The sequence below is a fragment of the Porites lutea genome, chromosome 12 (assembly GCF_958299795.1).
Source record: "Porites lutea chromosome 12, jaPorLute2.1, whole genome shotgun sequence".
Lineage (NCBI taxonomy): Eukaryota > Metazoa > Cnidaria > Anthozoa > Scleractinia > Poritidae > Porites > Porites lutea.
The window spans coordinates 17,250,941-17,266,563 of NC_133212.1; the positions used below are offsets into that span (position 1 = coordinate 17,250,941).

General features: G+C 40.5%; 1 protein-coding gene across 2 annotated transcripts in view; it reads left to right on the forward strand.

Moving 5' to 3' along the window:
* LOC140922084 (uncharacterized) overlaps window positions 1-15,623 on the forward strand; it is a 40,080-nt gene that overhangs the window by 11,653 nt on the left and 12,804 nt on the right. For both annotated transcript variants that reach the window (XM_073372104.1, XM_073372105.1), the window contains exons 13-16: window positions 3,023-3,234; window positions 4,340-4,488; window positions 7,421-7,532; window positions 10,552-10,856. In XM_073372104.1, coding sequence (XP_073228205.1) covers window positions 3,023-3,234; window positions 4,340-4,488; window positions 7,421-7,532; window positions 10,552-10,856 — 778 coding nt within the window. The remainder of the gene's footprint in view (window positions 1-3,022; window positions 3,235-4,339; window positions 4,489-7,420; window positions 7,533-10,551; window positions 10,857-15,623) is intronic.

Below are 15,623 nucleotides of genomic sequence, written 5' to 3' on the forward strand. Positions count from 1 at the left end.
ATGGAATGAAAATAAAGTTCTCTGGAGCAAAAAAATCAAAAGCTTATTGGAACAGATAGGATTAGGAGACTGTTGATTAAAGCACACTATGCGGACATAGGAATCGTAAACATGACCAGGCAACGACTTAAGGATATCGAACTAAAAAGATGGCTCAGTGAAATAAATAACGACACCAGAAAAGATGCTCACCAAAGCAACAAAATGAGAACCTACCGGTTATTCAAAACGATAGACAATTGCAAGTGTAAAGATTACCTACATCAGGTCACCAATACGCGACACAGAATAGCTCTAACAAAACTGCGACTTAGCAACCACAAATTAGCCATAGAGACAGGACGTTATTCGAGACCGTTTAAGAAACCTGCAGAAAGAATTTGCCCAATTTGTAAAATAGAAATGGAGGACGAATACCATTTTCTAAATATATGCCCTGCTTACCAGGAAAAAAGATGTCCGTTACTAGATTATTTGAAAAAAGAATAAAGAATAAAAATAAGCAGAATGTCACCTAACAAAATATTCATGTTTCTAATAAACCCCCCTAGCGGAAATGCTAAAATACAAAAACTAATAGCAAAACATATATTCGAATGCTTTGAAAAAAGGAAAGGGGAAGACGGCAAAAAGTAAATACTCTAGGACTTAATTAATTAATAGCTTATTAGCCATATATGGTAAGGAATTTTTTGTTGTTTGTAATTTTAGTTGTTTGGAAATAGTTGATGCACTATTTATTGTATAAGACTCGAAATAAATAAAACATGTATGTATGTATGTATGTATGTATGTATGTATGTTGTATGACCGGACCCCCCCCCCCCCCCCCCCCTTGTGTTTTTCTGGCACCAATCAGAAGCCAGAACGACGGCGACCGTTTGGAACTGGTGTGGTAAGACATTGTCCCCAGGGGCTCTTCTCGCCGTTCTATACCTTTCTTCCTGCCACATTCTTCCGCCCGTTTAGACTTTCCCTCGTCCCCACTATCTGCCCCTGGGTCTCCGAGGATGACTACGCAGTTGGAAAGAAGCTGAAGAAAATCAGACTTGACCGGGAATCGAACCCTTACCTTTGCGATTACCGGTCCGTTCTATCTAATCAAGTTAATCAAGTCAACTGGAGAGCCGGCCAATTGTGAGCTTAGTTTTGTCAAATAAGTCAATTTGCGCATAGTTAATTAATAGAGTGGAATGGTTAAGAAGGTCAGCCTCCTTTTTTCTGTTGTTGCGGACTGTGGTACGCAACGTTAAATAGCATTACTACCGTTTTGAAGTAACTTTTCGGGAGGTTCCGAGTTCGATTCCCAGATGTGACCCCAAAATCATTGTTTTGATTTTTTTTCCTTTTCCGTGTAGCTTTAAGTAGCTAATTAAGTAAAGCTGGAGAGAGAGGGGTGGGGGGGGGGGGGGGGTAAAATGATTGAATTGTCAGCCTCCGGTTTATCAGTCTAACGAGTCAATTTGCGCATAGTTAATATGAGTGGAATGGTTCCCATGAAGCCAATCAGACTCCTTTATTATATGTTTTTGTGGACCTTACGATGCCCAACGTTCAATAGCATTCCTATCATTTTGATCTTACAGACCATTAAAGACGTGGCAATCATTTATTCTGTCACAATTTGTCAACAATTTTTCATAAAAAAAAATTAAATCTTTATTAACATATGACAAATTTACATTCCACTATCATAGACTAAAATTTTGATGAAATGAAAAATAACTGGAAAGCGCTATCAAAGGAGAAAGAATACGCACAGTCGGTTATTGCGCGGTTTTCTGTGCGGAAGGTTCAGAGGTCGATGCTCGGGTGTGAAAATCCGTCTTGTTTCGACTTCTTTTCTTTACGTGTAGCTTTAAGTACCCGTAAAACGGAACACTGATGGAGTGAGGTGGGTTAAATGGGTGCACTGTCGGTCTCAGGTTTGTCAGTTTTATGTGTACTTTTACGAGTTACCGACGGAAAATAAGGACCTTCGCCTTTAAGGGTTAGCCTTCGAAATGTTAGCTTTTCAATGATTTTACAGTGGCTAATTAAATTTGTCAGCTCAAATGACGTGACCTGTCAACAGGCTCTCTTGTGAGGTATAAGACGATGATAAAGCTTGAAAGAGCGGGCAGATGGGCAGGGAAAAGGGGAGTCCTTTACTGCGCTCCTCCGCGAGCCTGTTCACAGGCTAAGTTGACTCAATCAACTTTTGTGTTTGGCTTTCCCACCGAGACAGCACAACAGTGTCTTCATTGAAACTAACCCCTTCAGTGGTTGCAGTAACATCGAGTCTTTTTCCCGCCGGCAGAACTTCCTTTACCTGGAGACGAGATGTGTGCTAGAGTGCGACCGCTTCTTTACTACGAGATACATTTATCACGGGATTTAACCGTGGAACAGTAAAATAGTTCCTATTTCTGATTGCAACGGCATAACAACTAATCAGTAGAGTGGCTATGAATTTGCCCGCGTAGATGGCGCATTGCACGCGCAAGTATCATGGAAAACAAAGTTGAGTGTGACTGCTTTTTATGATCCCCGTATGTAAAAAGGCTAGGAAGAAAATATTTCGACAAAAATACCTCGTTTGTGTAACCACGGTTTATGTCCCTAAAGGGATTCCAAAGATGACGGACGCCTCAAGCGCTAGCGTTTTAATGTTTCGAAGCCAACGTCAAACGAAATCATTTGTCACCTCACATGTCACTGTGCGAGTGTAAAATTTTGCAAAACGCCCACTTTCTATAAAGCAAGAGAAGGAGGAGATTATGAAAAAAAAAAAAAGACGAACTATCTCCAATGGTAAGATTATATAAGATTTTTTAAGTGGGGCTGGAATTTACGCCTGAAACAGGGGGTTACTATAAGTTCTTTACTGGAATTTGGTGTTTAAATTACAGTATATAGCAAGTAATTTTTGTTCAAAGCTGAAAAGAAGACGTCAAACCGAAGTTTGATAAGGGTGGCAGTTTATTAGAGCATAATGCAATCCCTAGTGAATCTTAACTTGATTATGCCATTGTTGATGTAGCTCGGTGGAAAGTGGTCAGCGAAAAAACAAAGAAGATCAGGAACAGGAAAATCCGAATGATTATAGAGACCCATCCGCTGAGCAGAATGAACGGCTTCTTGCCTTAGACGAAGAGAGTCCTGACGAAGACGATAAAGAAATCGCTAAAGAAGAGCGCTTTTCTTCACAAGATCTTCCCTGTTTGCGCAAACTTGTTTGTTTAGATGAAAACGGTATGATTGCAAACAATAGTTAAGGTTAACAAAAATTCTGAAGCAAATCTGACTTAACAATTTGTTGCAATATTGGGGCAAAAAGTTGTAAGGGCGCCATTAACCGCCATATGTACGGATGTACGACATGTGCTTTCGATTGGTTCACCTTTTCATTCAATTAATTTATTCTTGTTTTTAACGTTACCATGTAGCCACCATTAGAGAGATTAAGAGTCACTTTTGCGGCAAACGGCAAACGTGAATTTGTACCACGTGACCAAGTTTCCTTATTACTTGTCGTTTACTGTTCATTGTAACTACTCCAATTATATCCATAAGGATTTTTCTAAGTTGTTTTTATCGCTCATTTTCTATTTTGGGAATTTCTCAACTTCAATCTAACTTTTGCAGTTTTTTCGGAAACGTGACTATAAAACTCTCTAATAGCATAGCTCCAACCCCCGGGATATATGCCACATGGTACCCACAATCCCCTGACTCGCTCTAACAAAGAGTTAGCCTGCGAAACGTCAGCTCTCCAATCTCGCTATGGTGGCCAATCTACCTTATCAACTAATTTTATAAAAACAAATCATTGTATTTTACTCCACCGCCAACACAACACCACAGTTTCTTTAGAAACTAACCCCTTCATACACCTTTATGTGCAACGACTTCTTGAAAGCGACCACTTTTCATTAGTGACCACCATCCAAAACGCCACTTTTCTTAGGCAAAGTACCATAGTTGGAACCTGTCGGGAACGGTCAGTCTTTGAGGAAACTTTTGCGCGTATATATTCTGGTCTCTTACCTGTGCTCGCTGCACAACCGCTGATAATGTTCCCTGCAATTACTAAACAGCTCCTATGCAATAAATAATTCTCTTTGCATAAGTAAATGTGTAGGATTCCCCCCCCCCCCCCCCTCAACCCCCACCCTCCTCGTGCATGTCCCAGTACGTGGTGCGACCTTTTTAATGGACCATTTTCTGTAAGCGGCCACTAAGTATTGAAATTTAGTGAGATAACTTAGGGAGGTTCAACCTAAATTACTTTCAGATTTGTTTTACGACACTCATTTGAAAATTGTTCTCACATTGCCACTAACCGTTATTTTTGTAGAGGTAAAGCTTTTCAAAGATCTCTTGAATGAGAATGAAGTCTGGAAGCTCAAACATATCAAAAGAATACAACTTGTTTATGCTCTTCAAAACAAGTACTTCTCAAAGGCCAGTTCTGAGTTCTTAGATGTCAGCGAAACATATATGCAGGTACAAACATACCAGGCTTTCGCTTTTGCTATGATACTTGTCACATGTTGGAACACTTGTCACGTCCATTTGAAAACAAAAAGCGCGAGATTTCATATTTGGAAAGAAGTGAAAAGGTACACGGAGGGAAAAGATAGATAGGTTGGTTGAGAAGGTGGAACTTGAAAACTCCTCTACTTTCGTTCAGTTATTTCAACAGAAATTGACGAGTATTATATCCTTAGCGTGTTATAAAATAACAAAAGGTAAATAAATAAATAACAACAGTTTTGTGACTGCGGTTATTCTTTGTAACTCATGATCAGTGATGTTTCCCACGGTTAAAAAACGTTGTAACACCCAGGGACCTGCATATAGATAGACCTCACAGAGGAGCGTCCGGCGTCCCATAGCTAAAGAAAATTGGGAACATATGGATCCGAGAAAATTTGGTTATGACTTCATCAGCGTACGCCCGAAAGAACGTCCGTACAGACACTGAGGGTAGGGGTAAAAAAACTCATTAGGGTAGGGAAGGGAATCCCAGAATTGTACCTTGCATTCCAGGGGCAACCAACGGAGTTGCTCGAGTGGAAAATCTACATTGATGTTTCTTGTGCTTTTTGCTTGATCACGCTTTTGGTCACGCTCCAGGAGCAACCTAGTCTCCCCTCCCCCCCGCTTGGTTAAAATTTTGACAGGTGAATTCATGAATGAAAACTTATGCAACATCAAATATGAAGACTTAGCCAGGTCTAAAAGCGAAGCTCTCGTTAATATTTATATTTTACTCGAACAAAATATAAAATCGTGTAATGCTCAGCGGCGACGGCAACGAAAACGGCCAAAACAATCGGTAGATCTTATTAGCAAAAAAAAAAGTTGGCACGTGCAGCACACTTTTTTGTACATTCCTTTGCCGTTGTTTTGCACGACTACAACGTGAAACTTCCAGAAACTTCCTAGTTACACGTTTTATGGAGGAAATGTTGTATGTGTCGCCTTTCACCTTGATGGCCGGCCGCTAGCATTTCTCATTTTCTCAATTCTTGTATAAAATTTTAGTGTTTCTCTTCCAACAATGTTGGTTTCCTTTGTTTTTTATATGTCGCTCTAGTTCCTTATCTGTTATCCAGGTCAATGTAGACGTTAAAATTTAGTCGAAAGAAAGGGTGCATTCATTTGCAACATACGCGTATAGCTGTCGCATTTGCCTGCTGGAATTTTTATTATTTTGGGGCTTAAAATTAAAACTATAAAGAATTCCTCGTTTTATGGAGGAAATGTTTTACATGTTCTTGTCCTTTTTTATTTTTTTTTTTAGCTGCCGCTCATTTCCACCTTGGTCCCCGCCTGCATTTCGCATAATCTCACCGCCGCTACAAAATTTTCATGTTGTTCTTCCAACCAAAAAAAATGTTTCTCTGTTATCTCTCGCTATAGCTGTTTGTCGCTCTTTTTCTCGTTGAGCTTCGCTGGCCTGGTGCCTACTTTCTCGTTTTCTCTTTCTTTCTCTTACATTTCAAATTTTGTGGACTTGACAATTAAACTAAGCTTAATACTTTAGATAACACGGATACAGAAAGGACTTCCGCTTTCCGTTTTCGTCTTTATTGACTCTTTAGTTGTCTGTGCTTCACAAGACACGTGTGGCTATACGATTTCTCGCCAAAATAACATCGAGTTGCATTTGGGTTGCCATAACTGTGGATTGAGTTATTTGACATTCGTATGCCTGTGGTGCGGACGGACGGGCGGTCGGTCGATCGGGCGTGCGGTCACGTGATATTGCCAGAATTTTTCGGATGGGTAGATTAACACCTTTTCTTAGGTATGGGCTATGCTCGCGCTCGGCTTCGCGAGCGCGTGGAGCTCTGCTATAAATTTCTGGATTTTCATAGGCTGAAGCTTATTCGTTTTATTTTTTTGGTTTTAGGCAATTAAAAGTATATAAATGGACTCTTCGCTTTTAGCCTTGGCCAAATCTATACATTAGTTATGACTTCTTATAACAACATGCCCGCAAACTTTAAATACATGGAGGTAATTATGTTATTATTATCGCCGGTCAGTGTTTGATGGCAGAATGGTTTAGAGGCCTAAACAATTGGAAGTCAGAACAAAAAATCTCGTCTTGCAGGAGGCAGACCAATTGGTCACTTTGCTTACTAAAAGGATAAATGAATAAAATAGTTTTGTCGAGGAACAACGGCACGTAAGTGGTCATGGCAGGACCTGAACCTAAGACGTCAAAATTTCATTCCTGTCGCCCTTACCACTCGACCACAAACCTCAGATCCTCACAAGAGTCTTGTCATTGCACAGTGCCATTACACAATACGTTGCTTAGTTTTCGAACCGGTGAAAATTGCTCTTTTTAATTCTTGAAAATCTTGTTGGCCGTCTGAGTGGCTCTGTGCGGTATACAGCTATTTCGAGAAAGTTTGTTGGAAAAGAATGTGCAAGGGACAATCCCGAAAGGTAATATGGGATGTGATCCATATTGTCGAACCGACTTTTGTTGCTTCCTTTTAGCGCTCGCAAACATACGTCCATGGCCTCTCGTGCCATTCTTTCAAATTTGTTTGAAGAACAGTTAACTTTAAACCACCCACAATACCTTTCGGGATTGTCGCGTGCACTTTTTCCCGAAACCTTTTCCGACATAGCTGTATATAAGCCCCTACCATCGGTTGTGCTGTGTAGTGTGAAGTACATATACCGGTAGAAAGAGTTTCATCATACTATGATTGGCTGTCACATTTAACATTGGAAATCTCTCTACCATAGGATAATTAGTAATTTAAAAAAAGGTACTCGCCATGTTTGGAACGTTTTGAGAGTTGTAAAAGTATCTTATGTACCTTTTTATCATCAATTGCACAAGGTGGTCGTTCAAATGTTTATTTACAATATATAAAGACCTGCTTTTGGGAATAATTATTATCCACAGTTACATCATCAGTTAAAGGAGTTGACTAGTCAGCACAATGTTGAAGTGATGAAGAGGTGCGATGTTATCGGTATGACCGTGACTGGGGCATCAATAAGGGCCAACCTATTGGGTAAGTTGTTTTTCTTTATACTGTTGTGCTGTACATGGGTAATCAAAAGCTTGTAAGACAATATTTGTAGTCTTCTTAAGCAATCTTTACGTGATGTAATCTGAAATATTGTTGTGACAAAATTTGAGATATGAGAAATTAAATTTGCTCTTGTAGTCTGCCAGTTACTAAGCCTATTATAAAGGATGGGTTGTCACGAGAGTCGGCCATTGAAGAATGAAGTTTTGGTAGCTCGTGTTTTTAACCCGTGGATACCCGAAGAGTATCCAAAGCGTTTTTTTTTTGATGGATTTCGATATGTAAATGTGTCACTCGCTCACTTTGCGTTGACAGAGATCGGCTCTTCTTCTCCGACCCGAACTCATTGAAATACAGCGGCGCGAAAGCTCTGAGGTCAAAGATGTGGGAGGGTGCAAGAGCATTTTCGAAACATTTATCCGCGGGTTCCCCACTGGTTTACTTTGATTTAAAAGACGATTTCGCTAGTAACGTCACAATCTTATTTTTTTTTTAGCTATTTCGTAATTTAGACAATATGAGGAGTGTTTCTTTTTCAAACGGGGGCTTCTATTGGGTTTAAGAACTTGCTTGAACGTGACACACATACTACTTCAGAGACGTCTCGCATGGCGGCATCAAGGCTGTCATTGGCAATGTTGTACTGCTGAGCCAGAACTGTTATGACCTGCCTGGCCAGCTCTTCCCCTCAAAGGAACTGCCAGTTACTAAGTCGAACTAGGCCTTGTTTAATTACCCAGTGGTTTTAACGCATCTTAAGACTATTGCCAGAGCTTCCCCAAGCCTTGTGGTGCCATCACAAATAATAAGATCGGTAGAGCCTGAAATTCCATTCCTTATTCGTTCCCCTTCCACATTCCTTTTAAGTGGAATGAGTAGACGTATGTGTGAATTGAGCATTTAAGCAAATCGCTACAACAGCCTCTACTACAGCGGTTACTACGGGGTTTCTCGCTCATTTGCTTTCGCTGTTAGTAAAACGCAGGGAGGACGTAATTACTGGAAAACCAGAAGCGTCAAATACTTTCTTTATAAAATGAAAAACAATCTATATTAGGTCTTAATACTGGTGATTGTAAAAAATAAGAGAAACGCGGAATTTTATACTCACGTAGTAGCGACTACGCCAGAAGACAGGTCTTCACGTTGTAGGATTAGGCGCTACGGCAAAACCTCATTTCCAAGCATGCGCACAGTGTCATTTGTGGGCGTGTTTACTTCCGGCAATCGTAGCGATTTGCTTAAATTCCCTCATAACTTGTAAGACGGCATCCTCCTTCTTGTAATAATACACGAAAACTGTCCAGTTCTCTAAGACGGAAGCCTGCCTTCAGAAATATTTTCCAACGTTTAGTCTACATTAGCGCTGTTCGTCAGAAAGGTTTCGGAAGTATTTGCTTGTATTTCCTCAACTGTCTGTGGTACTGTGGTTCACGTGCGTCTTTTTAGGAAAGCCTTGTCGTACCCAACTTTTGCTTCTCAGAATCAATATGCGTTTTGATGAACTTTTCGACAGACTGTAAAGAATAGTTACCCGTTAAACATGCGAAAAGGCTCATTTTTCTCGCACTGAAACACGTCTTAAAGATCTTACTATTCGCCTTTTTAGTGCCTGGTCGTCTTCACTCCCTTTTCGTTTTATAATTAGTGAGCTTATGAAACAGGACAGCCGGAGGAAGAGGGCGGCAAAACGTGTGTCTGCGACAAACGTGACAGGGCTACTACTCATGCTGAGTTTTGTCGTGATCTTCACTTGACATTAGGGAGCTCAAGCAACGACGACGGCGACGGTAACGAGAACGTCAAGAGCAGTAGATTAGATTGGCAAAACAACAACAGTTGCACGTGCATCACGCTTTTTTTGTACATTTCTTTGCCGTCGTTTCACCTAATTTCACGTTTTGTGGCGGACGGGAACAAAAGACAACGACATTCTTCTTCTTTTCCTGAACCTCAATACGGCCTTTAGAATTCAACTCCAGGCAAATTCGCCAACATTTCGTGTACTGAACCAGTTGGAGTAAGCTCGATAAAGTTTGAAGCAGCACGAACTCAATTTTTTAAGTGACGTTTTGGTAGCCGTCGCCGTCGTTGTTGCTTATGCTCCTTATTGATTTGTTCTGCTCTTTTACAAAAGATCGGTTCGAGGGAACGTGAAGTTTGACGGAAAATTTTTTCAAACATTATTATTGTCTTACAAGGTTTGTCGTCTTATTACCTCCGTCGACTTTTTGCGTGAGTTCACAATTGCTAGCGAGACAACACAACTTCTTGCAAACGTGCTTGGATGGTGTTTGACTTCTCAACAAGTCTAGAACATTTTTAGCTCACTCACTGGGCTGATTTGGCTCCTCAACAGCAGCAGAATGTGTTTCTGTATTGATTCAACACGAACGAACTGCCAGTGCTTTAGAAAAGTGGAGCTTTAAAAAAAAATGAGGTAACCAGGCCTTTGACTATGCCGCTCCGATTCAGTTCCGAAAATGCTCGCGCTTTTAAAACGGCAATGCAACATCTGCTTATGCCAGTATACTAACAAATATGAAATTTATGCCGACATGATGCTCCAGTTACAGTATTAGGCTCAAAATTATGCCAGGGTTATGCGCCAGACACTACTGATAGTTTGTGGATAAGCGCCAGCTCGAATCCTACCAACTGAGAGCTTTCCTTTATCCTTTCTTTCTTTCTTTTCTCTTTCCTACGTTTCTTATTTTTCCACTTCTTTTATTTTCATAAAACACGCTCATACCAAAAACGATGTGGGAATGGTCGTTAATCTGGGAAAAGGTGAGATGCGAAGAGACGCAGAAAGGGCGAATGTGGACGCCGTGCATTTTGCTGCACTCAATATCTAAATTACATGCTAATGTTTGACTCTGAGCGCTCAATTTAGTCTTTTAAAAAATATCTTCTGACCAGTGTTATGGCCAGCTTGACTCCCGCTCTAAGTGCGGTCTTGTTTTACTAATATTATTATTATTTTTATTTTTTTTTCCAGCTGACTTAAAGCCCTCTGTCATGATTGTCGAGGAGGCGGCAGAAATCCTTGAGGGGCAGCTTGTTGCTGTTATCCCGTCATCCGTTCAACATCTTATTATGATCGGCGATCACAAGCAGTTGAAACCAGTTGTATACTTTCAACGACTCAAGAAACGTCACCATTTGGATTTGTCCATGTTCGAGAGACTAGTGAATTGTAAGCTACCTTACATACAACTGGGATATCAAAGCCGAATGAGGGATGAGTTTGTCGACTTGATACGTGACCTGAAGATTTATAGCGAACTTAAGACGCATGCTGAGGTAAACGGAACTTTTAGTTATTGCTGTACTCTGTCACATGATTTTTACTTAACTCACCCGTAAAACGAGTCAAAAGGTTAACTGATGAACGCAGTTCAGTAACTTAAATTAAAGTCCTATTTTATCGGAACACAACCCTGCTTTGGTTTTTACTTAAAAACTAGTTTACTGTTTTAAAGCATTGCTCAAGTTAATGAAGGTATGGTTCTCTCCTTATTCAGTGAAAAATTGAGGGGGTAGTCTATCTTTCGAAGCTTTTGTGGCAGTAGCGTGAAACTTCGTCAGACAAGCACATTAGGGCCGTTTATACAAAAGAGAATAAGCCGCGAAAGGAACCATATATACGAGTACGGCTTAAATAAGACGCGAACTGCTCGTATAAAATGGTTCACGGCTTAGTTCGCGGCCAGATCGGTCCAATGATGACGTAGTTTGTTTCCGTGCCCCTTTTTTATAGCGGAGCTCCTTGCGCGCGCGAAGCGCGCGCGAGCGGAGCACCATGACTAAGATAAACTACCCATCCGAGAAATTTTGGTTATGACGTCAGCGTACGTCCGTCCGTACGGACTTTCCGGGTAGTGGAAAGTAGTCCGCATGGACTCTTGGGGTAGGGGAAAGTAGAGATTTTTTGGCGGGAAATCGCATGGCGCAACGTCGCGCAATTATATCGCGCAACTGGTTTTGAAAAAAGAAATTTCAAAGCAACTTAGCAAAAAGATTTTTCGACAGAGTCTTTATAATTTTTTATTACAACTTATGAAAGCTATTATGTCAACAAACAACAGCAGAGAGATTTTAGCGTTTAGATCACAGGTTTTAAGCAGAGAGCAAAGAGAAGGTGAACGGCAGAGACCAAGAGTCAACACGCGTAGAACAAGCGAAGACGATCGCCAAAGAGAGCGCGTTAGAGGTAGAAGAAGAAGACAACATTTTAGCGAAGAAAGTCGGCAAGTAGAAAGAGAAGCGAGAAGAAGGAGAGAAAATTATAGTGAAAAACGCCGGCAAGCAGAACGAGACAGAGCTAGAATGAACAGACAAAGGCAACGCGAAAGAGAAATACAAAGGCAAAGAGAACGGCAGCAACATAATGACATGATGACAGAAAGTGTTGTGTTAATGTCACTATGGCCCCGCGTTATTAACATTTTGATTTCAAACTGATCTCGGACGCGAAAATTCAGCCAATCATTTAAAAATACAAGCAGGGAAGACAGAGGCTTTTCACTTTTCTCACCATAGTCACGCGTTGATCACACTCTACGACCGTCCAATTTTTATGCTCCGATTGGTCAAATTTGACAGGTGAGTTCATGCAGTAAAACTATACAGCATCTTGAACCTTGTTTACTTTGACAGCTGAAGCTGACAGAGTATTTTGTCAACTTGTGATGTTTTTTTACTGTCTTTTCCCACTGGATGCTCAAAATGAAATACAGCTGCTATCAACAGTCTTCTTTGATTCATGGCTGGTTTGTTTATTGAATTTTTGGTTGGGAAATGCGCCGGTTGTCAAAGTTGGAAATCTTATTTCGGATGCATCGTTTTCGTTTTTCACCTTGCTGGATGCGGGGTTGAAAAGTCCCTCAAGCGATTCTGGCCTTACTTGATAGCTTTCAAGAGCTGCATCTCGAATGGTAAGCCTGAGTAATTATTGTATACAGTGTTTGTTTTTTTTATATCTAATTTCATGAAGTCGAACGCAGTTTATTAGGCTAATTTATGCACGTTTGTATTAAGATCTGAGACAATGATCTGACCTAGTCAGTATATAAGCTTACAGAGCTTTAAAAAGCCTTTAGTCGATATTTTCTCTCCGCATATAGAATGAAAAAATGTTCCGAAGAGTATTTAGTTATAATTTTGACTGTAGAAAGAAAGCTTTGAGCGATTTTCTTGCCTCGAGTTCATCTCTGAAAACAGTAAACACCAGGAAGCCGGCTAAAAGCTTTAGGCTTAAGCGTAAAGACTTAAGATTTTTAGAGACGCTTTAATACTTGTCTTCGTGAATGAAAATTGTTGTCTCTGTAAATATTTCACCGAATTACAGTTCTTTTATTGATTGTTAGTAGTCTCTTGCAATTGCTTTGCTGTTTGTTTTCAGTCGTTCACAGACACCGCTTGCAGGAGTACTCAAAATGCCGCGCGTTTGCACATCGTTATAAAACCATTAAATAAAAAAAAGTAAACAATAAATTCTTTATTATGTTGAAGCGTAACTCTTTTAATGTTCACTGAAAATTTGGCGCTTGTCAAAAGTGACAACCGGCTGGCCGTATAGGTGATTTTGGAAATTTTTTGAACGGTTTTGCTAAAAGCCCACGCGTGCTTCGTACGGTTCTGAATATTGAATGAGTGCAATTTGTCTTGAAAAATTGTGAAACACTGCATTTTGTCTGAGGTCTGTATGATAAAAACAGCGCCTCATATTACTGTTTCACCTCAGATGTGATGCATAAAAAGTATGAAATGTTGGTTTACACGCTCCCAGAGTTGTTGGCAAGATTTTTTTAAGTAGACTTGTCGAACGCAAAAAATTCGGCCTGATTTGTTTTTTCCATGAATTCGTTTTCCACAGCTGTTTCCAGGCCTAATCTACTGTGATCAAGAGCTATTATGGCTCTTAAATGTGATCGACGATGATTGCTATTTTTGGGTGTATATGTACCGGCTATCAATTCGGTGAAAGATTTTTTTTCACTCTAAAATCACTTAGCCTTAGCTTTCCCTAAAAAGTCACATATGTGCCCTTAAGTTAACTGATTTGTGGATTACAAGTTTATTGATTGATTTAAATCTTAAATTTATTAATGGGAGCTTCGCTTTTAGCCCTGGCTAAATCTATATATTAGGTTAATTTCGTTTGCATCAATTCCTCGAGCGAGAAAAAAAGCGCAACGATTAGCTTTTGCCAGGAAAAAAGACCCTACTTTCCAGTTTCTTTTTCGTTTCAAATAACATTTCGGTCAATAATTTCTATCTTGTTTCAGTCGGAAATCCGAAAATTTTTATTGTTCCAATACTTTTGTGTACAAGAATTCAGCGCAGATATAAAACTTAATAAGCTGCATGGCACTGCAGAGAGTTCAACTAGTGAGTCGTTACAGACGCAAAATTCTAAAAGAGCGCTTTTAGAACAAGACAGAAGGAATAATATTGAGGGATGACAAAATGTCCTCATTTTTACTGGATTATCACTTGTTGGGAAACGTTAAATTGAAAATTCTGCTTCTGCCGCGACACAGGTGTTTTGACTTATCATGTTGGGTGCTGTCACCCAACGTCACCCAACATCAGCCAACATTTAACATTACGAGGGCGGGTCAAGAAGTTCTGTCACCAAGAAAAGTCCTAGGTTCTCCATGCAACAATGATTCTTCATTCTTATTTCAATCGTTAGACCTCATTAACAGCTAATTGTTATGCAAATTTAGTGCTCATATAAAGCCCGTGTGGAATTTGCCAGGTGCTTTTATTTACATGCTGATTTGGTTGTGACACGGAGCCTTCAAGGGAGTATATTCGTTTCCACATTTACACTTGTTATAAATTAGGTTTCCGAGCAAGGCCTGACCATGAAGAGCTTGTGACGGTTTATGGGGACCTTTCACCTTCTTTTCGCATAGTTGCCAGATGGATTCAGCATTTTAGTGATGGCAGAGAGAGCGTTGAAGATGAAGCACGTGCTGGGAGGCCACGGACGTCTGTGACCGACAGGTCTGTGGAGAGAGCCGAAGCATTAATAGTAGAACACACAACTATAACACTTAGATTCTTAGCTTTGGAGCTTAGTGTAAGCTACGGAAGTGCACATGCTGTCATCCATGCGCAAGACGGGTCCTCCACCAGTTGACAACAGAGCAGAAAGAACAAAGGGTGGCAATCTGCCGCAACTGGTTGCAATAATTTGAACCAAATGGCCCTATGAGGTTTTCTGTTGTTGTTACGGGTGACGAGTGTCGGATTTCCTTCTTCACTATGAAGGATAAAAGTTCTAACATGGTGTGAGTGGCCGAAGATGAACCATGCCCGGAGGTCCTAAAAACAGGTTTCCGTTCAAGAAAGAGGATGTTCACCATATTCTCCAATACTCAGGGGCCTGTTGTTGTCGACGTAATGCCCGACAAAGCTACAATCACTGCCACATATTACACAACTTCAGTTTTGCCAAAAAATCTTCTGCATATTCAGTCAACAGCACGAACTAGACCTCGGTCTCAAATCCAGTTGCATCACGACAATGCAGCTCCTCACAAAGCTCGCATCACACTGACGTACCTTGATGACAATGGTATCCGTTTGATGGAACAACCACAATACTCACCCGACTTGGCTCCGTGCGATTTCTGGCTCTTTCCAAAACTCAAATCGGCCCCTGCCGGGAAGCCTTTTTCAAGGATACAAGACCTTATTAAAGCTGTGCATTCAGAGATGAGGGCAATACCTGCTTCAGAGTACCGTTGTTGTGTGGCTTTATCTCGTCCTGAAACCTTGTCTAAACGTCAACAATGGTTTGTCCGGAACAATTCACTACGCGGGCTATAAGTTTTGCAAAGTGGCTGCTCTTCAGCCCGTGTCGAAACGTTCTCTATAATACACGCCGCTAAATTTCCAATAAACAAAAAGAATCTTTTCCTTTCAAAAAGCTAACAAATCGCTTGTCTATGGCGGTTTTAGCCAGTGTTGAGTACTGATGTTCTGATTTACGTTGATGTTATCTCCAACAAACAGTCCATTTGCTTTTTTCCAGTCAGATGCGCACGCCGTCAT